Genomic DNA, 22,878 nt, shown 5'->3' on the forward strand with positions numbered 1-22,878 from the left:
TGTTTCGGGTATGGCAAACATATGAAGGGTGACATGTAGGTCTCTTAATGATTTAGTCCATGTATCATGAAATGTACTTGTTAAAACAGAAACTGTCTACTGAAGTTCTGTTGCTAGAATCGCAACCTTAAAATACATTAACCTAGGCAAAAGCTACAGCATGGGCCATAGTAGTAGAGTATTCTTAATATGGTAGAGTTGGCGACTCCAATTATGTCTAATCCTACCACGTACCTGAGCAATGTTTATAGTTTGAGTCAAGGGCTAAACATATACCCCATACGAAGTATGTGTGTGGATTAAGAAAGTATACTTTGTGCATTGATGCTTACCTTTCTGTACATCTTATTTTGAACATCTGGTAATGGGCAACCACATACTATGCTATTATCTGTCGGTGGCCTGGTTATTGTTCCATGTATGTGGGTCATGAGCGCAGGGCAAACCCTAAGGAAACAAACTAAGTGCATTCCTCAACATTAAGGCATAATAGTAGTGCCTTAAGGTTCAGTCCTCTGGTTACTGTTGAACAAAAATCACTTTCCAGAATGTGATGTCATCACTGATGTCATTGATGCCATGTGTGACGTCATGTGTGTTGCTATATGCAGTGAATTATATGAACAAAGAATTCTATGGGCAAGCACAATCTGCCTGGTGCCCTATGAACTATGTATCACACAACAGACAGACAGTATTAGTTATTCAATTATTCCCGAAACTGGCTAGTCTAGTCGAGTTCGGACAAATAAAATCATTTTAGGTCATTGATTTAATCTGTAAAAAAAAAAAACAATGGACACAAGGGATTCACCTTTAGGTTGAGTAACACCTACACCTTGTTGTTAATCAGCACTTTTTAGCTGATAAGACACACCATGAGGAAGAAATTAAAGAGTAATTTTGACTTCCGCAGGTGCGCAATTTTTTGATGTTAGCAAAAGTAGTGAGTGAGGATAGGGCGAGTCTCTTTCAATCCCCTAACCTAGATATGCGGCACACCCGCGCCAACTAGGGAGACCACACCCACGTGCGGGGTAGTTAGCCTCTTTATAGGGATATATATTAAGGAGTAGGACTTTCTTAGAAGTAGAAGTTACAATTGAAAAACTCTATTCTGATGTTTGTTAATCTGCTTAGAATCACATGCTGTGCATAGGTCCGACATCCAGTGGTCACTGCGGAGTATTGCATTTTGTTTTTCGTAGTCGAAAAGGGGACGTCGACAAGGCGTGTCTGTAACACTATCCCTATAGTGACGTGTGTAGTACCCACAATCCCTCACGCGTCGAGGTCCCTCAGATAGTTTTTTTCCGCCCAGATAATGGTCGCCTTTACGCGGAGCTCCTCGAGAGACATTGCAGATTTCATCTCCTCGACCTTTGGTCGTTTTCCTATATTAATATAGAACATATCGATCCCCCCCTCGACGCTGTTGTGAAGCTGTCTCCGCCGAGCAAGATCTTCGACGGAGGGGACGAGCGGAGGAGATCCTTCGGCGTTGCGGAACACGTGGCCTGGCCTCGCAGGCCAAACACAGTAGGGAGAGTGGGGGTCGTGGGACATCTCTAATTCATTTCTGAGAATGCCTTTCCTTTTCCCCTTCCTTTCCCTTGGGGTGGTTATCACGTTTTATTGCCTCGGCTATGGAGAGGACACCCTTTAGGTTTTGCCCGCTTTGCAAGGGCAAGTTTACTTGGAAGGACAAGCATTCACGGTGTAACCGCTGCTTGCCCCTCGATCACAAGGAGGAAGGTTGCACGGCTTGTCGGCTTCTTAAGCCGAAGACTCTAAAAGACTGTAGGGTCAAAAGGTGGGCGGCCTACGCTATGTCGAAGGCCGACGCTCCACCCACCGTCGCTACCTCCGACAGTGACGAGGAACGTGATACCACGACCTCCGCTACGGAAGTCGTAAACCCCTCTAGGGAGCGCACACGCGCTTCGTCGTCTGTCCCCGGCCCCGATGGGCTCGGCTCACGAGAGCATCAGCGCCCAAGGAGATGCAGGTTTCACCGGCGGCCTCCTCAGACCGTTCGGGTTCGAAGCCCCTCTCGCAGCCGCGACCAGCGACTGGGCTTTCGGCAAATAAGGGCGCCGCCCCCAAATCATCGGCCGGAGCGCATCAGCAGAAAGCGCATACCGCCGTAGAGCGTTCGACACCCATAACGTCGAAACCACAGCTCTCCGCTGACAAACGAGTCGCTGAGAGCTTGGCGAGGATCGTGGTAGCCGACGCCCACAAGCGTACGCCGAAAGACGCGTCGAGCGTTACGCAAAGGTCGAAAGACACGCCGAAAACACAGGGACAATCTCCTTCAGTCGAAGGGATTTCCAGCACACCTGAAGGCTTTTCGGAGGGCGACGGGACACTTTCCTCAACGTTATGGGAGAGGTTGAGCCGTTTTCAGCTACAAGACACCAATTTTCCCCCGCTAGACCGCTCAGGGGTACCCCATGAAACCATGGAGAGGCTCCATCTATGCATGGAAAGAATGGAGAGGTTTATGAATGCCCAAAACCCTCCCACTCCAAAGAGAATAAGAGAAGGGCCTCAGGAGGACCCCAGGGCCAAAATTCCTAGATTAGGCAATCCCCACCAGGACACAACCTCAGACTTCCACATTGTGTATGACCTCACTGGGGAAGAACATTATTTTGAGGAAGAGGTAGAGGATGAGTTTATGGACGAGAAAGACGGACGGAACCAGGAGGAAGGTCTGGAAGGCAGCCCAGACTTGGTAGGGGAAGGCTTCGGAGAAAATCCAGAAGAAGGACCTTCTCACCCCTGGCAATCACCATCAATATATTCCGACACTGATGCCCTGAACCTAAATCCTCCTGACATCTCACCTGGTAGAAACACGTCTCCCATTGACGATCAACCCACATTTAATGCCCTGTTGCGTAGAGCAGCAGCACACTTCGAACTGGACACTGGGGAGCTCTCCCCTGAATTAGACTTTGAAGAAAGGGTAATTAAGGAGAAACCCCCAGTTAGTCAGACAATTCCCCTCCTTGCTTCTGTAAGGAGAAGAATCATCCCTTCGCTGTCCACACCCGCACTAATCAGAGGGGTCAATCCTAGAATTGAAAAACTTTTCACTCCTTCACCCTCGGACCCGCTGTACATCAGGGGACATTCCATTCCAGATTCCCTGGTAGTAACCAACACAAGAAAGAGGGCAGGGGTACCACTTTCCACCAGTGAGGCACCACCTGACAAGCGGTTATATGCCCTTGCAAAAAGAGTTACATCCTCGGCCACCTTTTCGGCAAGAATTGCCAACAACAATTCTTTGCTCGCTAGCTATGCGGACGCGCAGTGGGCCAAACTGCGCAAAGACGCCGAAGAAGCGCCGGAACCATTACGTACACGCCTGCTTTCAACTATTGGCGAAGGAACCCAGGTCAACCAGAGTATTGTAAAGAGCTCTCTGGATGCGGCAGAAACTGCGGGACGTTCCCTAGTTCAGGGAATAGTCCTAAAACGACACGTATGGCTGCGCAACTCAGGGTTCAAACCGGAGACACAGGCGTCTTTAATAAACAAACCTGTTGAAGACTCAAACCTCTTCGGGAAAGCGGTGGATGAGGCTTTGGAGATGGCTAAAAAAGAGTTCGATACTATCAAAACTCTGGACCAAATCTCTAAGCCCTCTACCAGGCGCGGCTATGGCAACAAACGTTTTTTTCGTGGCCAACGCCAACAACAAAACCAGCAGCAACAGTACCCTGCCACCAATTTCCAGACCAATAGTGGCCAGTACAGCCAAAGAGGACAGCGCCGGGGCAAAGGAAGAGGGCGAGGGTCCACCCCCAGAGGTTCCCAAGCCCCTAACAACACCAAGTGACGCGAAGATTCGCGTCCCCTCCCATGCAACACCGGTCGGGGGCCGGATAACATCCTTTCTTCCAGCATGGGAGGGTATAACGTCAGACCGCTGGGTACTTTCCACCGTAGCCCACGGATACTGCATCGAATTCAACAGTTCCCCAACATACAAACCCCCGAGGGGCGACGCATGTCACCGGAACATCTTGCCATCCTTCTACAAGAAGTACAACTACTGCTGGAAAAAGGAGCCATAGAGGTCGTGCCTCTATCTCAGGTAACGGAAGGTATTTATTCAGTGTACTTCCTTGTACCCAAAAAGGATCTAACCATGCGCCCTGTATTAGATCTGCGCCCAGCGAACAAGTTCATCAAACCCCAAAAGTTTTGTATGGTGACCTTACAGGAAGTGATCAAACTGCTATCACAGGGAGATTACATGACAACATTGGACATGAAAGATGCATACTTTCATATTTTAATGTTGCCAGCGCACAGAAAATACCTCTGGTTCATGATAGAGGGCAAACACTACCAGTTCAGAGTGCTACCCTTCGGCATAGCATCAGCACCGAGGGTATTCACGAAAGTACTGGCAGTGGCAGCGGCCCACCTGCGCAGGTTGTCCATCCCAGTTTACCCTTACCTCGACAACTGGCTCATAACAGGGGATTCTTACGAAACATGCTTCTCCAATACCCAAAAGACTGTAGACCTTTTGTTCCAGTTGGGCTTCACCATCAACGAAAAGAAGTCCAGCCTATACCCCAGCCAAATCAAACAATTCCTAGGGGCTCTAATTCAAACAAAGGACGGCCTCGTCTTCCCCTCCAAAGAGAGGGTCCAAAACATGTTGTTTCAGATCCCTCAATATGTGACCAGTCGAGAGGTAACGGTACGCAAAGCAATGCGCTTGCTAGGCATGATGGCGTCGTGTATTTATTTGGTACCTCACGCACGCCTGCGCATGCGCCCAATGCAAGAGTGGCTCAACAGCCAGTGGTGTCAGGCCAGCGGACTATGGGACGACCTAGTGGTGGTCTCGCAGGCCTTAGTTCTCTCGCTACGGTGGTGGACAAAGGAAAACCTAGAAAAAGGGAAACCCTTTGCCACACCCGTGGCGGAAGCCACTCTAACCACAGACGCATCCCTTACAGGATGGGGAGCTCAACTATCCCATCAAATTGCTCACGGAGAGTGGACTCCGAACGTAGCATCCAAACACATCAATCTTCTGGAGCTACTAGCGGTGTGCAAGGCGCTAAAAGCCTTCAAGGAACACCTACAAGGCAGGACAGTGATGGTCCTTACAGACAGCACCACAGCCATGTATTACATCAACAAGCAGGGGGGGAACCCACTCTCCAGGACTGTCCAAACTGGCCCAAAACATATGGAAGTGGGCTCTCAAACAGAATATGTTCCTTCCGTCACAACATGTACCAGGGGAACTCAATCTGCTGGCAGACAAACTCAGCAGAGATTTCCCCCTGCCCGAAGAGTACGAATGGCGACTGCACGAAGACATCGTCTTCGACGTCTTCACACAATGGGGGTTCCCAGAAATAGACCTGTTCGCAACCCTGGAGAACTCACAATGCCAAAGTTACGCCTCCAGGTACCCCCAAAACCAATCCAAGGGGAACGGTCTGTCGATTCAATGGTCAGGGAGATTTATTTACGCTTTTCCCCCGACTCCCCTTCTCAACAAGTTAGTGCACAAGGTGCACCAGGAACAAGTAACCATGATACTGGTGGCCCCAATGTGGGCCCGACAGCCATGGTTCGCCCACTTGATGGAGATGTCTCTATCTCCCCCAGTAAAACTCCCCTGCCCGTACAACATGCTGTCACAAGACAAGGGCAGGACTCTGCATCCATGCCCCCAGAACATGAACTTAGCAGCCTGGCTCCTGAGATCATAGAATTTGGACATCTACAGCTCCCACAGAGGTGCATGGACATCCTCAGGGAAGCCAGAAAACCTAACACTCGCCAATGCTATTCTAGCAAATGGAAGAGATTTGTCATTTGGTGCAGAGGAAAGAGCATCAACCCAATTGACTGCTCTCCCACACATATTATTCTATACCTGACCCATTTATTGGATTCAGGTCTAGTGTTCAATTCCATTAAAGTCCACCTAGCGGCACTTTCTGCATACACCACTTCCCAACTCAAAGTGTTGTGGTGGAAGATCCCTGTTATAAAGGCCTTCATGGAGGGAGTAAAGAGAATACACCCCCCGATAGCTGACCCAGCTCCCGGATGGGACCTTAACGTGGTACTTACCAAACTCATGGGCTCACCATTTGAACCCATGCACAAAGCATCTCTTAAACACCTCACCCTTAAGACTGCTTTTCTAATAGCTATCACCTCCATCAGGAGAGTAAGTGAACTACAGGCTCTTTCTGTTCTAGACCCCTTTGTTACAGTTCACAAAGATAAAGTGGTTCTACGCACTCACCCAAGGTTTGCTCCAAAATTCATCTCAAAATTTCATGTAAACCAGTCTATAGAACTACCAGCGTTCTTTCAAAATCCTTCCAACTTGGGAGAAAGGACTCTGCACACACTAGATGTGCGCAGAGCAGTTATGTTCTACATGGAAAGAACCAGACCACTGAGGAAGACTAATCAGTTCTTCGTCTCGGTGGCAGCAGGAAGAGAAGGGGATGCAGTTTCAAAGTCCACTATTTCTAGATGGATTGTACAATGCATCACGCTCTGTTACACTCTTGCTAAGAGAGAACTGCCCTTTAGGCCAAGAGCACATTCTACTCGAGGCACGGGGGCGTCCAAAGCATTCATTGCAAATGTTCCCCTTGAGTTCATCTGCAAAGCGGCTACCTGGAGTTCTGTGCACACCTTTACAAAACACTACTGTCTAGATGCACACTCTAGATCTGACTCCCAGGTGGGACAGGCAGTATTAAGACATCTTTTCTCTACTGTTCCTTCTCATAACCCACCGCCAACTCCGGGTACTACTCGCTACTCTATGCACAGCATGTGATTCTAAGCAGATTAACAAACATCAGAAGACAATGCATTACTTACCGTAAAAGCATTTCTGATGGTTGTATCTGCTTAGATTCACATGCGCCCACCCTTCCTCCCCGCTTGGATGGAAGGAACATAGACATCTTTCTATATTTCTCTCTTTTCTGTACTCACTCACGTCTAGAAGGCTCCCTCAGGGCAGAAAAATACAAACAGAGGGACCTCAACGCGTGAGGGATTGTGGGTACTACACACGTCACTATAGGGATAGTGTTACAGACACGCCTTGTCGACGTCCCCTTTTCCACTACGAAAAACAAAATGCAATACTCCGCAGTGACCACTGGATGTCGGACCTATGCACAGCATGTGAATCTAAGCAGATACAACCATCAGAAATGCTTTTACGGTAAGTAATGCATTGGCATACTGTCTGTTGTGTGATACATTGCTATATGCAGTGCATGGCGTAGGTGTGATTTATCATTGCGTAGTTTACCATAATTGGAGAATATCTTTGGTTTTTAGATTTTGCATTACCACCGTAATGTCCCTTTAAAAAGTTTTTTCAATTAATGTATGTGTGTTTAGGATTTTTTGGGGAATAGTTATTTACCTTCGATTTTACCTGTCTATAGTGTTTTAAAGGCCTAATATAGTATTTTTCCCGATGTATTTCAGTGCTCTGTGTGTGGTTCATTGTATGATTACACCAGCCCCATACATCCTGAAATCTTGATCTGCTACACCACCTTGATAGTTTGGCTAGACCGAAGTGTCAATTACCCTTTTTATCAACTAGGCTGGTCTCTAAGAACCCTCCCACATGGTTGCTTCTGAGAATTCATCTCAACATCTGGCATTTTATTGCATAGGTTGGATCTAATAAATGAAACACACAATCATGCACACCTACGGCCCGGACATTTGTGCTCTTTCTCGCATCTGAAACATTCTGTTAAAGGAAGAATATTGTATACAGTTGACTTTCATCAAGGTAATTTCTCATTTCCGTTTCTTTGTCTTTGCTGTCCCTAGGCATGCTCAATCTCTCGCAGCACTGCAAGCATATTCTCACTGGCTGGCTCAGTATTACAGTGAAGTGCATCGTCAGAATCCCCAGCAATTTGTCTCACTCCTCTCCACAGCATTGGAAGCTATTTCACCACTCATAAGCTCCAAGGTAAGCTCACTGAGGATTACTTTAACTTCATGTTTCATCCACACCTCTCCTGCACACTTTCAAAAATCAACAATAGCCCATACTAGACTTAGGTCATTTGCATATCAACCTTAATTGTTGATTTTTGACGAAATCCTATAACTTGTAGCCCTGTGGGAGATGGATTTAAAATGAGTACTGAAAAATGGGAAGTTGCCCAATAGACTAGGCTGACTGCCTTGTAAACAATTTATCTGTTAAAATTGATCTAAAAGTTTGATGATGTTTTTCAAAATTGTGTAAAAACTGCTTTAAGTTCAAACTAATTGAAGTATATGTTTATTTTTTCTTTTGTAGACTTTAGTTCAAAAATGCCGCCCCTGATGAAGAGTTTTTTATACTCGAAACGAGTTGGGCTCACCAAAAGACAAATAAAAAGCAAAAATTGTTTTTTATAAAACAGAGTTTCAACTGAATCATTTATGGACATTTTGTATTTCGATTGTATTTCAAAAAATTACAAAAAATGTTCAAAAGGCCTATCTTGGCAGTCTAGAAAGTGTGCAGGGGGCGTGGCTATCCATACTGGATTTCTTCTTTGTTTTTTGTATATAACCAGCCTAGGTACCAAGGCTGTCTTTCTCCCCCGCACCTCGAATTATTTGCTAAAGATTACCATTCTGTTTAAACCTAACTAAATTACATTCAAATTGGTGTGCAAGTGTACTTACCTGTGTTGATTTTCATCCACACCTCTCCACCAGACTTGCATGCAACGTCTGCAGTATTCAGTGGTTTCTTCCAAACAAGCATGGTTTTGGACGGCTCTCTCTCCACCTTCTTAATGCAATGTGCTATGCGCTCTAGCCAATGGCTTAACCTACATATCCACCATACCTGTTAGGACAGTTTTTCTAAAATCCTTCCAAAGAACACTATAAAACTTTTCTACTTGGCAATACAGAACTCCAACTAGTAGTACAAGTCTGTGCCAATCTATGTAATGGTCGTGTAGCAGAGCAGCCAGGTGTATCATAGGTGTGAGAGGTACAAAGATCTTGTTGCATACATAGGGCGAAAGAGACACTTACACCCTTAGTTATGTAAAACTAATGGTTTATAATCTATATTTCGGAGGCTTTTGAATCTGCTTAGAATCACATGCTTTGCATAGTCCGACAACTAGTGGAAGCTGCAGAGTATTGCACATGAGGTTTTAGAAGTTTGAAAAGTGACGTGGATAGGGCGTGTCTGTAATATTATCCCTAGTGTTATGTCCACTGTACCCATGATCCCTCGCGCGTCAAGGACCCTCAGATTTTCTAGTGCCATCGTCTATAGTTGGGTTATCGCAGAGTCCCGTAGAAAAAGCTACTTTGGAGTTAATACTTCTTAATTTAACTTGCCGGTTACCGTTCGATGCATCTTCTTGATGGGAGACCTTTAGAATCCACTCCCACCTGATCTTCGGAGACAGACGTTCATTCCGACAACAGGCTTTGCCTACACCTGGCTTGGCCTATCAGTAGGGAAAGCTGGGGGACTGATCCTTTCTATCTAGAGAATGCCTGCCCCCATTTCCAGTCTCTACTGTTCTTGTCTCACTGCCTTTTCATCCACATTTTACCATGGAGCGTACTCCATTTTAATTTTGCCCGAAGTGCAATCAGAAGTTCCTGTGGAAAGACACATAGTGTGTAACCACGGTCTTCCCTGCTGTGCATCTTGTAAGCTCTTTAGGCCAAAAACCCTCAAATAGCGCCAAACAAAGTGGTGGGTGGCACACGGCATGATGGTGGAGTCTGAGACCGCTGCGGGACTCTTCCAGTCAGATCTCGGAGGCTGAGGCTCTGATACAGAGTTCGAAGACTTAACCGGGGAACCCCTGCATGCCTGAATCCAACCTCGAAAGGCAGTCGCAGCGCGCTGCTATGACGAAGGCCTCTGGTGATGACGCCGCCTACACCCAAGCACTTATTCCCAGGGCCGTTCCTCGACAGAACCTCAGAAAGAACGCTGCACGCCGGCGGTAGGTGCATCTCGACCTACCACTCCACCGTCGTGAAGGCCTGCTATGGTTTTGCAACTGCGCTTACCGCAAGGCGTTCAAGAAGGTGCTCCGGCAATGGGCAAGCAAAAACTCCTTTTGACAGATCAGGCAGAGACGCCGAAACAGCAGTTGGAAAAAAAACAAATGATCCTCGGAAAAACACCACAATAAATATCTTGTTCATATAAAACAGAGCCCAGGTGCTTCCGGAGACTATGAAGAAGCTGGTTTGCTGCTTTCTTCATCCGTACATTAGAAAAGTCCAAGGGAAATCCCTATAGGTATCCCTAGAGCTACCCCATACGTAGTTGTGTTCCCACTGGCAGAAACTCAAAGAAATAGATCAAAGACTCGAGAGAGGTTTGAGGAGACCATGGATAAGGAGTCATCCTTTGTCGATTTTGTGCACCAGTTCCGTATCAAATAAAAGACTGTGGATCAATTCTGTGAACCCAGGCAACCGACTCGGCCCCACCGCCTTTCTCCACCCACTCCTAACCCTACCATCACACCCATTTGTTAGGCAAGATTGTATGCAGTACCCTTTGGTTGCACTACAACAACCCTGACCTCCTGGCAATAGGAACCCAACCTTTGGTATATGTCGGTACTACACAGGTTGGTAGCGTGATTGAGCAGCCAGGCGTATCTCAAGAGGCGTCAATGTGAGCTGTAGAGGAGTTACACAGAGATTTGCAGTGACAAGTATTCATATAAACACTTACACACAAGGTTTCTTGAATAAAAAAATATTAATTTATGTATCAGTCAGAGTACGCCTTCTTCAGAAGGAAGCAATATAACAGTAACACTCAAATATACTTCACAAAATATACACACTTTATATCTCTAAATCAGTGAGTACCCTTTTGGGATGGCCCACAGACACAACCTACACCCTCAGGTGACTTCAATAGCTAGGGTGCTGGGGACATTAATATATCACTGTTGCATTTAGAATCGTTTAGGAGTAGGTCAAAGGAAAAAGGCTATTGTAACATACAAGAGACAACAGATATTCTTAAGCAGGAAAATGCTTTTAGATCCCCCAATCAGAATCATTCAGTGGAACAGGCTAAGCCAAAGTCAATGGGCAAAAGTCTGTGAGCTGAAGCACTTCTTTGCAGGTAAGTAAGAAAAATATTTGCACAATGTTTTAGAAGTCTTTGAAGAAAAAGAAGAATCAATGTAGGGCCACGAGCTGTTAGACTTGTGAGCAGTAGAAGATGCAAGCAGCTCTACAGCAAGAGGTAAGTTCTCTCAGACTTTTACAGTACCTTTTGTATTGAAGAAAAAGTGCAGCAGATGACTTCTGTTTCTGAGCAGCTCTGCAGATCTCCCTGTTCCTGGGCCTCAGTCATGGGGACAAGAGGGAGGACTTCTGGGGACTCCTGCCCTGCAATGGGACAGTCACCACTCGCAACCGCCAATCTTCAAACAAGTAGCTGTTCTGTGTTCAGCTCCTCGCGACTACCGCAAATAGCAACACTGCGGTTCCTGGCTGTCTAGGTGGACCTCTGTTGTTTCTAGGGTCCCGCACTCTGTTCAGTGGGCTCAGGCTTGGTCAGTCCTGCTTCCTGGGAGTCCGGAGGATCTTCCTGGAGCTCTTGGCCAACTTAAAAGCAACGCACACAATCTGTTCCTCTCCCTGGCGTTTCGGTTTCCAGCAGCAACTCTGTGGAAATTCAACCAGCTCTGAGAGAATGTCCAGGTGGCTTACTGTGGAGTTGATTGGTCCCACCAACTTAAGAGAAGTCGTCCTTGCAGGGGCTTCTCTGTCGATAGAAAATTGGAGTTTCAGCACAGCAACAGGGCTTCATTGGGCAACCCAACGGTCCAGGAGTTGCAGCAGGCGTCCTCTTCTAGTTCTTCGGTTCCTTCGTCCAGTGGTCGACTCTGCCTTCCAAGTCAAAAGCCTCGCCTTTTATTCAGTTCTCTCTCATTCATTCCAGCCTAACTGTCAGTCACCCCACAGGGTGGCTGTCCTTGTCAGTCAGCCGGCCAATCACTACAGAGTGCATTTGGGTCTCCTAGGAGTCTAAGCACAGGGAGTTGCGTGCACCTCCCTCACTTCCTGCCCCCGCCAGAAACCCTGGAGCCAGAGGCGGGCTTCACTAGTGAATCCTGCCAAAGGCAAAGCGAACAAAGGGACCAAACCTGGTTTGGCGCGCTGAGTAAATCTCAAGAAGAACCTTTCCACAAAGAAATGGCGAAAAAAGAAGACTGCACCCATTTTGACAAAAATGGAACCTTTGGGTGCTTTACTGCATCTGTGAACGCAGCCTGCGGTAAATGCACACCACAGTAGTTAAAAGTAAACAACTGCCACCGGCCATTCAGTGAGGAAAGGATAACATAAAAATGTTACATGAGATGCTAGACAAAGGGGATACTAAGTAACCCCTCCAGCACCCTATTGTAAGATAGTGTGTGCTGGGTCTAGAAAGTTACAAAGGTAAGTAAAGTCAATTTCACTTTACTGCTCTGGGAAACAGTAGTTTATCCCAGAGAAGGTATTTAAACCTTTGGGAAATCTGGAAGACTTCCCTGTGCCACTGCACTGAAGGTGCTGTGGGACACAATGTAAAAGATGATGCCTATGGACTGTGTCAGGCTCCATAACCAAAGGAAACAGTGTTCAAAATCACATTAAAATACATGAGAGTGTGGGAAAAAGGGTCTCTCACTCTCCAGGTCAAAAAGAAATCAAGTACTCAAAATCCAGCAAAGTTGCTGAGGCTCTCTAAGGTGGAGGGAATTAACACATTTCTGAGAATGCTCCCTAACACGATTGATGGTGAATCCAATTGAGCAGATCACAGCCTTTAGTATTTAGATCAGGATGATCCTGATCAGGATCCCAAGGATGATTACATTCAGGGCCAAGATGGCCCAGATGTCACTATTATAGATCCAACTGATGCCACGGCAGTCATGAATGGTCATACCTTACCCATAGCTGATTTTCTGAAAAAACACCTCACCATTTCTGCATAAAGACAGAGGAAGCAACCCCTAAAGGAACTGAACAATGAGAAATACATTTGTCCGGCTATTCCCCAATCCATCAACAAGAGGGTTTCTTCATCTGTCGACCCCCTAACTCACTAGGGTAGTGAACCCAAGGGTGGAAAAGATCTTTAAACCATCGCCATCCGTTTCTATCTACATCAGGGAAGCCAGATTCTTTGGTAGTCACTACCACCAGGAAGAGAGCTGGTGTTCCACTCTCCACCTCAGAGGAGCCCCTAATAAAGAATGTAAACGGCTTTACACATTGGGCAGGCGTATCACAACCTTTGGTGCATTTATCACCAGAATAGCAAACACTATGCTGCTCGTCAGCTATAAGAAGCACCCAGTGGGATGAGGTCATCAAAAGCCTAGACTCCGTGTCAGAACCTACACAGTCAAATTTATGTCGCCACAGAGGGTAAGCCAGTGTCACAAAATATTCTCAAGAATGGACTCGGCTGAAACCTCGGGAAGGATTATCGCAGAAGGCACACTCCTCTAAAGACACTCCTGGCTCAGAGACTCGGGCTTTAAGCCAGAATCACAGGCAGCCCTCATTAATATGCCTGTTGAAGAGGCGGTCCTTTTTGGTAACGCTCTGGATGACCAGCTAGAAACTACTAAAAAGGAACATTAAACCATCAAGACACTAGGTCATATTTCAAACAAGCCTTTTGTACACAGAGGAGTACTCAATACTCGCCAAAACTTTTGTGTACAAGGTTTCAACAGATCTAACCATCTGGTTCAGGAACATCTGGTACCTCCTTCTACAGCGACCAGTCAGTCTACCTCTTGCCAATACCAACAAGGGAGGGCACGGGGTGGGGGGGCTTCGCTGTGGAAAAGGGTGAGGCAGGGTTACAGCCTGTAGAAGCTCAACAACCCCTGCCGCCAAATGATGGGCCGCCTCACATCCCCTCCCATGCATTCCCAGTCGGGGGTCGCATAAGTCTTTTTCCCAGTAATGGGAGGGAATAACTTCAGACTGAGTACTCGACACTGTGGCCAAAGGATACTCCATAGAGTTCCTGGAAACACCACGCCACCATTCACCTCGTACAAGGAAAATGTCCTCAGAACATGTTCATATTCTACCAGAAGAAATCGCCATCCTGCTTCAAAAGGAAGCGATAGAGCTGGTGCCTTTTCTGGATGAAAATCAAGGTATTTATTCAATGTGCTTCCTTTTTCCAGAGAGATCTAAGGATGCGCCCAGTGCTGGACCTGCCCGGTGCAAACATGCATGTCAAGCTTCAAAAGTTAAGGATGACAACGTTGCAGGAAGTCATCCCACTACTAAAACACGGGGGATTACATGGCAACATTGGACATGAAAGATGCATACTTTCATATTTCAATGTTGCCAGCGCACAAAAAATACCTACGATTCAAATTGGGGGACAAGCACTATCAATTCAAACGGCTTACATTCAGCATTGCATCAGCACCCAGGGTGTTACAAAAGTCCTAGCAATAGTGGCCGCCCACTTGTGAAGGCAGTCCATTCCAGTGTCCCCTTACTTGGATGACTGGCTAATTACTGGAGACGCACCTCAAAGTTGTCTACAAAACACACAACAGACAATTAACCTGTTCTTTCTGTTAAAGGAGAAGCCTAATTGGAAGAAGTGAAGTCTAGTGCCCAGCCAAGTAAAACAGTTTCTAGCGGCACTAATCAAAACATACAGCGGTTTATTCTTCTCCCGCAGAGGAGAGGGTCCAAAACGTGCTGTTTCAAACACCTCAGTATGTAGCCGGTCGTCAAGCTACAGTGCAAAAGGCAATGCGTCTACTAGAAATGATGGCTTCCTGCATCTACGAAGTGCCACACGCCAGACTGCGCATGCATCCAATGCAAGAGTTGTTAGCAAAACAATGGTCGCAAGCAAGCGGATTGTGAGACGATCTATTGGTGATTTCGTATCCTCTGGTTCAATCACTACAGTGGAGGACCAGAAGCAATCTGCTAAAGGGAAAGCCTTTCATCACCCCAGCAATTGAAGCCACTCTTACAACAGACATATCAATGACCGGGTGGGGAGCTCACTTCCTCCATCACACTGCTCATGGTGTATGTACACAAACAATAACCAGGAAACATATCAACCTTCTGGAACTGCTAGCAGTCCTCAAAGCACTTCAAAACTTCAAGACTCGGCACACAAAACAGCCCTAGTCCAAACAGACAGTACCCCAGCCATGTTTTATATAATCAAACGTAGGCTAGGTGGAGGGGAGGTAACACTCTCCAGGGCTGTGCAGACAAGCCCAGAACATTTGGCTATTGTGACTAAAGCACTTGTTTCTAGTAGCATAACATGTTCCCTTGGAACTCAATTCTCTGGCAGACGCGTTAAGCAGAAGTAGTACAGTGCTACCGTCTTGAGCACGAGTGGCAGCTAAACAGAAGTGCTAGACAACGTCTTCTCAAACTGGGGATTCCCAGAAATAGAACTCTTTGCAACACAGGAGAACCCACAATGCCTACTTTGCGTGTCCATGCTTACCCAGAAAGGTTCCAAAGGGAATGCAAACTAATTAATTGGTCGGGGAGATTTGCATATGCGTTCTCCCCCTCCTACCCACCCAAACAGCACTTCTCAACAAAATAGTCCACAAGCTACACCAAGAACAAGTAACACTGATCTGGTTCTCCCACCTCCAGATGTTGTCTGTCCTCCAATGAAACTACCTTGTCTAGGCATCTGTTAACTCAAAATCAAGGGACAACGCTACACCCATGCCCTCAGACATTGAACTTAGCAGCTTGGCTCCTGAGGTCATAGAATTTGGTCACCTGAACCTAGACCCAAAGGTGCATGGAAATACTCAAGGAGGCACGTAAACCTAACACACAACTGCTACTTCAACCAAATGTAAGCAATTTGTGTTATGGTGCAAAACACTCTCTCTCAATCCAACTAGCTGTTCATCTTCGAACATAGTCAATTACTTTCTATATCTCCTAGACTCAGGATTAGTCTTTAACTCATTCAAACCACACATAGCAGCTTTCTCTGCTTACAAGCCATCTCAAAGTAAAATTTTGTGGTGGAAGGTGCCAGTAGTTAAGGCCTTCATGGAGGGTGTTAAAAAAAAAAAAAGATACCTGCCAGTTTCTCATTCTACTCCCAGCTGGGACCTCAATATCGTACTCGCAATGCTCATGGGTGCCCCCCTTCGTGCCTATGCACAAAGCCAGCCTGAAACATCTAACATATAAAACAGCCTTTCTTATATCCATTTCCTCTGTCAGAAGCGTCAGTGAACTACAAGCTCTGTCAGTTCAAGACCCCTTTGTGATCATACACAAAGACAAAGTAATGTTACTCACTCCGCCTCAATTTTCACCTAAATGTAGATCTAAATTTCATGTAAACAAGACTATAGAACTTCATGTGTTTTTCCAAAACCCAACAGACGCTGCATAAAAGAGCCTTCATACACTAGATTTACATAGAGCTGTCATGTTCTACCTTCAGAAGACTGAAAGACAGATAGTTTTTTGTTTTTTGGGTTTATAGCCCCTGGAAGAGAAGGGGGACCCTATCGCTAAAACTGCCATTTCTAAATTGCTTGTCAACTGCATCCAACTCTGCTATTCTCTTGCTAAGAGAAATTTGCCATTTAAGCCTAGAGCACACCCCACTCAAGGCACAGGGCAACTCTAGCCTTCATTGCAAATGTGCCCCTAAATTCCATTTGCAAAGCTGCCACTTCGAGCTCAGTAAACACTTTCATCCAACATTAATGTCTATACACACATTCCAAGGGTGATACACAGGTGTGACAAGTGGCGTAGAAATCTCTTTTTGCAGCGCTACCTTCAAACAACCCACTTCCTTCTGCAAGTACTGCTCCCTAATCTATTCAAAGCACGTGATTCTAAGCAGATCCACAAGCCTCAGAAGGGATGCATTACTTATTAATGATAAATATTCCTGAACTGTGGTGACTCCAGAACCTTTTGCTTGGACTTGGTAATTATTATATTACCTTGTCCCAGGGTGAGTGGGAATCTATTTCCCCTCTCACCTAGTCTTTTACTCTTTTTATGGGTTTCATGTTTATGTCTCTCCATAGTGTTTGGTTGGAGTTATAGTTTCCTATAACTTTTGGGTTTGTGCTTGTTTGCTCCTTTGGACACCACTGTTAATTTCTCTTTCATGTACTTGGGTGAACTACTGTTCCCAAGTAGTAAAGATTAATTTTTATCCCCTTAACCTTTTTGTAAGTGAGCCAGCACATGTCAGCTTATGTGGAGTGCTGGGGTGGATACAGTGCATCCCTTTTCTAACTTATCTGGTAACGTTTTTGTTACAATTCCAAGTTTACCTGAATGGGATGTGTCAGTGGTTTTACCTTTGACGTTGACATTTTTAGTCACAGGCTATTAATGCAGCTTCGGTAATGCACAGAAGGGACGCCATTTTGCTAAAATGACAGACTTTCTTTTTTTCGCCATTTCTCGTGTGCTTTTAGTCTGAGGTCTTCCCCTGCCCATACTTCAGAGTGTCTGAGAAGGCGGGAAGCGATGGAGGAGTCAAACTCTGCAGCCCTTTGTCTCCCACCTTGCCTGAAAGGAACCCAGTCTCAGTGGGGGGGCTGGCTGTTCTGATTGGACAGCCTGACTGCCCCTTTCTGTAAAATGCAGGGACAGATTGCAGAAGTTGTGCTACAGTTCCTGATAAATACTAAAGTCAACCACTGGAGCTGAAACCAAAGAAGAAGATGAAGGACGGACGTCTGTAGTGATTTCCAGCGACCAGAGAGCTTGCTGTGATGTAACACTTCCTTCCAGTCGACCTGGGGGTCCTGAACGGGAAGACTCCTACCCAGAGGCTGGTGAGATCTACTGTTCCCAAGAGGACCTGCCTTTTGAGTGTTCCCACAATGTGCTGTGACCTTGCTGGGCTGCAATACCTCAATTCCCTTGGACCTTGATCCATTGTGCGGTGCATGGTCTTCAGAAGTCTGAATCCGTCTGAAACTTTGGTGTCCTGTCCTGGCTCTCCAGCGACTCTCTTCCAATCCCTGAAGTCCCTTCAGCAGAATGCAGGACTGAGAGAGGGAAGAGAATCCGACCAGCGATAGGCTGCTGTAAAAAAAAAAGGCGGCAAATCCACAGTGCTGCGAGAATCCATGAAGAAACCTTTGCTGAAAGCCTCCTGTGACGACTGCTGCTCCAAGTTCCCATCCAGTATCCATTACTTTAATCACCAGACCCAAGAATCCAGGGACCAGGTCCTGTGCTGCTGCATTCTCAAGGCATCCACCCAGAAGCTCTTCTTTTCTCCTAAGTTACTGTGTGGGGTTGGGTATTACTTACCTTACGTCTTGTGTGCATCCTGTGAGGCTGAGTGGGTGATTCCTTTGGTTGGGAGTTTGCACATACCACTTGCCAAGGCCTATTGCAGGAACACATATAGGAAGCCTTCTCAGAAGTCCCTGAACACTTTAACTCTGAAAGTTAATACTTGCTGGTTTAAGAAAATCTCCTATGGAACTTTGACTTTCCTGCCATTGAAACCAATTTCAGCCTTCCTTCAGCTGGCACCTAGACCACTAGGGTCCCTCTTCTGCCTCTGAGAGAACTCCTGCAATAGACTAGGGAAGGACGGGATAAGAAAAGGCTTCTGTGTTGAAAAGTATAAGCGTATATGTACTTACTTGCTGAAGTACTTAGTGTGGTAACTGTATCTCTGTGAAAGAAGTTGTAAAGTGCCCTTAAGTTATACTTACATTTGAGTTGCACTGTGCCCTCTAAAAGGTATTGAATGGTGTTCCCCCCACCCCCTTCTGAAAATTAATAAGTGTTGGTACTATTGTATCATTGCTTAACTGAGTGTAAACGCTTTCTACCAGGGTTTACCTACGTTGAAATACATTGTGTCTTAAAGTCTAATATTGGGTTTTACTTTCCCTGGTCTGCATCATACTGATACTTGTAAAAGGGTTGGTCTGTTATGTGGTTTTATAACCAAGTGTCACTGTAGGACTGACAGCATCCTCTACCTTTGAATTACTGACTCTATTCTAAAAGTATATGTAACCTGGTTTTACTCCCAACAAATAGCTGGTTGCATGCTGAGTATGTAATAGGTTTGACCTTTATAATTATGTTTCTGAGGCTTGTGGAATCTGCTTAGATCACATGCTGTGCATAGGCCGACATCTAGTGGAAGCTGCGGAGTATTAGTTTGTTTTTCGAAACTCGAAAAGGGGCGTCGAACTAGGGCATGCCAGTAATACTATCCCTAGTGTGACGTCCACTGTACCCATGATCCCTCAGATTGTTTCTTTCCGCCATACTTGTCGGGAGCATGCATAGTTGCAGAGTTCCCTGGCTTTTAGCCATTTATCATAGAATTATAACAAAATCCCCGTCCTCAAACCCCACGTCGAAGAATGCCGAAAACCGACACAGTTAATTGAGAACAAGGACGAACAGCCGTTGAGACTACACGACGGACCTGGGCCTCGGAAGGCCTCTGGCCTCGGCCCCACAAATAGGGAGAGTGCGGGGTGGACATACTCGCACACACTCGTTTTCCTACATATACCCGCCCACTGCCAGGTATTAACATATGGAAAGTACTCCTTTTACATTCTGCCACAAGTGCAACCATAAATTCCCCTGGGTAGATGAACACAACACCTGTCTTCCAAGGCACCACCCCGAGGCGAATTGTAGAGCTTGTAGGCTCTTCAAAGCCAAGACACTTAAGTACCGCTCAACCAAACGTTGGGCTCACTACGCCAGGCAACTCGAGGCCATGGACGCTGTGGGTTCCTTCAGTGATGGCAGCAGCGCTGCCGTATCGGACGGCGAGGGCACAGGGGTGTCGTTGGGCACCCAAGCACAAGCCCCTGACCTCGGAGGACTGTCCGGCGGGTCAGTTATGGGGACAACACCCGGCAGCAAGAGCGCTACCCACACATCTTCATCTAAACATACTAACCCCACCCGAGATTTGACACGCTGGTCGAGTGATCGGCAGAAGGTGGCACAGAGAGAACGGTCCGCAGAATCGGTGTCCTCTGGGCGTTCCAGGTCACAGTCGCCTCATGACACACAGCAACCGTCTACGATTGCTAAGAGTGCCACATTACCTAAACTCACAGAGGTAGGGTCGTCAGATGACGAATCCAACCTCTACCCCCAGTGAGCACGTTCGAAAGCTCTACATTAGACGCCTGCATCCGAGATTCAACGTCCCTCTTCTAAGACTTCCGAATCTTGTGATCCCTCCTCCGAATCTTGACACCGGGCATCGAAAGATTCCGGAAAGTCCAAGGGGTCAGGGAAGCACTCCTCTACACATGGGAAGGGGGAAAAACAACAGAAAAAAGCCTCTGAACACCAGGTTCAGAAGGAGAAACACCCAGAGAAGTCCAAGGCCCCTGACCTTGTCACTAGGCCAAAGATTGTCCCTCCCAACCCCAGTATATGGGATTAGTGGAGGTACCACAGCAGGAAAGGGTTATTCCCAGTTCCTGGGAATGGAATGCTGAGGACATTGACAGAGTAATGAGGAGGATGTCTTCTCTTGCAGATTTCTACGAGAAAGACCCAAATTACTTCCTTAGTTATCGGAGTACTCCTGCAACCTCTGCCTTTTCGGATCCAAAGACCCTCAACCTCCTACTAAGAGACTCCGCTCTGAGATTCCTGTCAGGGCCTGATTTCAGACCCTCTCTATGTTGAACCTTACCAGCAGTATGGTGAGGATCCAGAAGTAGAAATACTAGACGGCCAGACCGGGGTCGATTATTATGGAGACGATGAGGACCAGGAAGAGGAGGAGGAAGACAAGGCAGAGGCCTATAGTCTCGACTCTCCTCTTCCCAAGGACCCCCCCGGTGAATGACTCACCTATTGACAACCAGCCTGTTGATAACCCAGTTATTCAGGGCCGCTGCCTCCGACCCACTTTACATAAGGGGTCAGCTAAAACCCGACTCATTAGTTGTTACAACCACCAGGAAGAGGGCGGGAACACCGCTAGCATCCTCAAAAGCTCCCCTGGACAAGGACAGCAAGAGAATATATGGGTAAGGAAGGAAGGTGGCGTCCACCTCGGCATACCAAGCACGCATTGCTAACACCACAACTCTGCTGGCAAGCTACAACTGCCACCAATGGGAACAGGTAGCTGCCCTCATTGTCTCCGCACCAGAACCTCTAAAGAGCCAGTTGGGCCAGATTGCGTCGGAAGGAAGATCAGTGTCCGGATGCATTCTCAAGGCTAACTTCGATGCAGCGGACAATGCAGGGAGGCTGATAGCAGAAAGCGCACTAATTAAAAGACACGCTTGGCTGAGGCAATCGGGGTTTAAACCCGAGACCCAAGCCACCCTCATTAACATGCCGATAGAACCAGACCTCCTGTTTGGAAATGCAGTGACGGAAGCGCTAAAAACAGCCAGGGACGAATATGACACCTTAAAGTCCCTTGGCCAACTAACTAATAAACCCACAAAGCAGCCGGGAAATAATAATTTTTGTCGCTCTTTCAGAACCAAGGAACTTCATGGGGCGGCAACCAACAAGCTACCCAGGGTTTCGCCAGAAGTCAAAAGAAGGGCCGAGGGAGAGGCAGCCCAGGTAGAGGCGCTACGCCTCCAAACAAACAGTGACGCTCCGCTCCGGGTCCCTTACCATGCATCCCCAGTAGGGGGGGGGGGGCATTTCCAGCTTCACCCACGCATGGTAAGGGATCACTTCGGACAGATGGGTGCTGTCCACAGTGTCTGCGGGATACTGCATCGAACTATTGCAATGCCCCCGCGACCATCCTCCAAGACAGAAGATACACTCCTTGGAGCACCAAAGAACCCTCCTCGAGGAGATCGTCATTCTTCTTGCAAAGGTCGCAATAGAACTCGTCCCGGGCAACCAGGTAAATAAGGGTATTTATTCAACCTACTTTCTTGTGCCAAAAAAAATCTAACGATGCGGCCAGTATTAGACTTCCGCCCTACAAACAAATTTGTGAAGCCTCAAAAATTACGCATGACTACACTCCAGGATGTAATCCCCCTACTAAGAAAAGGAGATTACATGGCAACATTAGACATGAAAGATGCCTATTTTCATATTTCCATGTTCCCAGCGCACAGAAAATTCTTGCGCTTCAAGGTGGACAGCCAGCAATACCAGTTCAAAGTGCTGCCCTTCAGTATAGCCTCGGCTCCAAGGGTATTCACCAAGGTACTGGCGGTGATGGCGGCGCACCTACGCAGGGAGGCAATCCTGGTGTACCCTTCCCTGATTGACTGGCTCATTACAGGGGAACCCCCGTAATTTGCAGATCGAACATTCAAAGAACAATCAACCTCCTCTTCTAATTGGGCTTCTCAATCAACAAGAAAAAATCAAGCCTGGTGCCAAGCACCTCAAAACAGTTCCTAGGAGCTGTCCTAGACACACAAGAGGGGTTGGCCTTTCCATCAGAGGAAAGAATTTGAAATCTGTTGCTGCAAATTCCTCTATCAGTCCGGTCACCAGATAAGGGTGCGCAAAGCGATGTGTTTACTAGACATGATGGCATCTTGCATTTACCTGGTCCACCACGCGCGCCTGCGCGTGCGCCCCATGCAGGAATGGTTGGCGAAACAATGGTCTCAGGCAAGTGGTCAGTGGGACGATCTAGTGGTTGTTTCGCCAACACTAGTACAAAGTCTTCGCGGGTGGACAAGAGAATCTTTCAAAGGGGAAACCCTTTTACTATCCAGAGATACAGGCTGTGGTCACAACAGACTCGTCCCTGTCAGGGTGGGGCGCACACCTCCTTCACCACACAGC

General features: G+C 46.9%; 1 protein-coding gene across 2 annotated transcripts in view; it reads left to right on the forward strand.

Annotated features, from left to right (window-relative positions):
* Positions 1 to 22,878, forward strand: part of XPO6 (exportin 6) — a 1,073,945-nt gene that overhangs the window by 708,126 nt on the left and 342,941 nt on the right. For both annotated transcript variants that reach the window (XM_069646882.1, XM_069646883.1), the window contains exon 15: positions 7,879 to 8,023. In XM_069646882.1, the coding sequence (XP_069502983.1) occupies positions 7,879 to 8,023 (145 nt within the window). The remainder of the gene's footprint in view (positions 1 to 7,878; positions 8,024 to 22,878) is intronic.

Source organism: Ambystoma mexicanum, chromosome 2q, assembly GCF_040938575.1.
Source record: "Ambystoma mexicanum isolate Mex_15411 chromosome 2q, UKY_AmexF1_1, whole genome shotgun sequence".
Lineage (NCBI taxonomy): Eukaryota > Metazoa > Chordata > Amphibia > Caudata > Ambystomatidae > Ambystoma > Ambystoma mexicanum.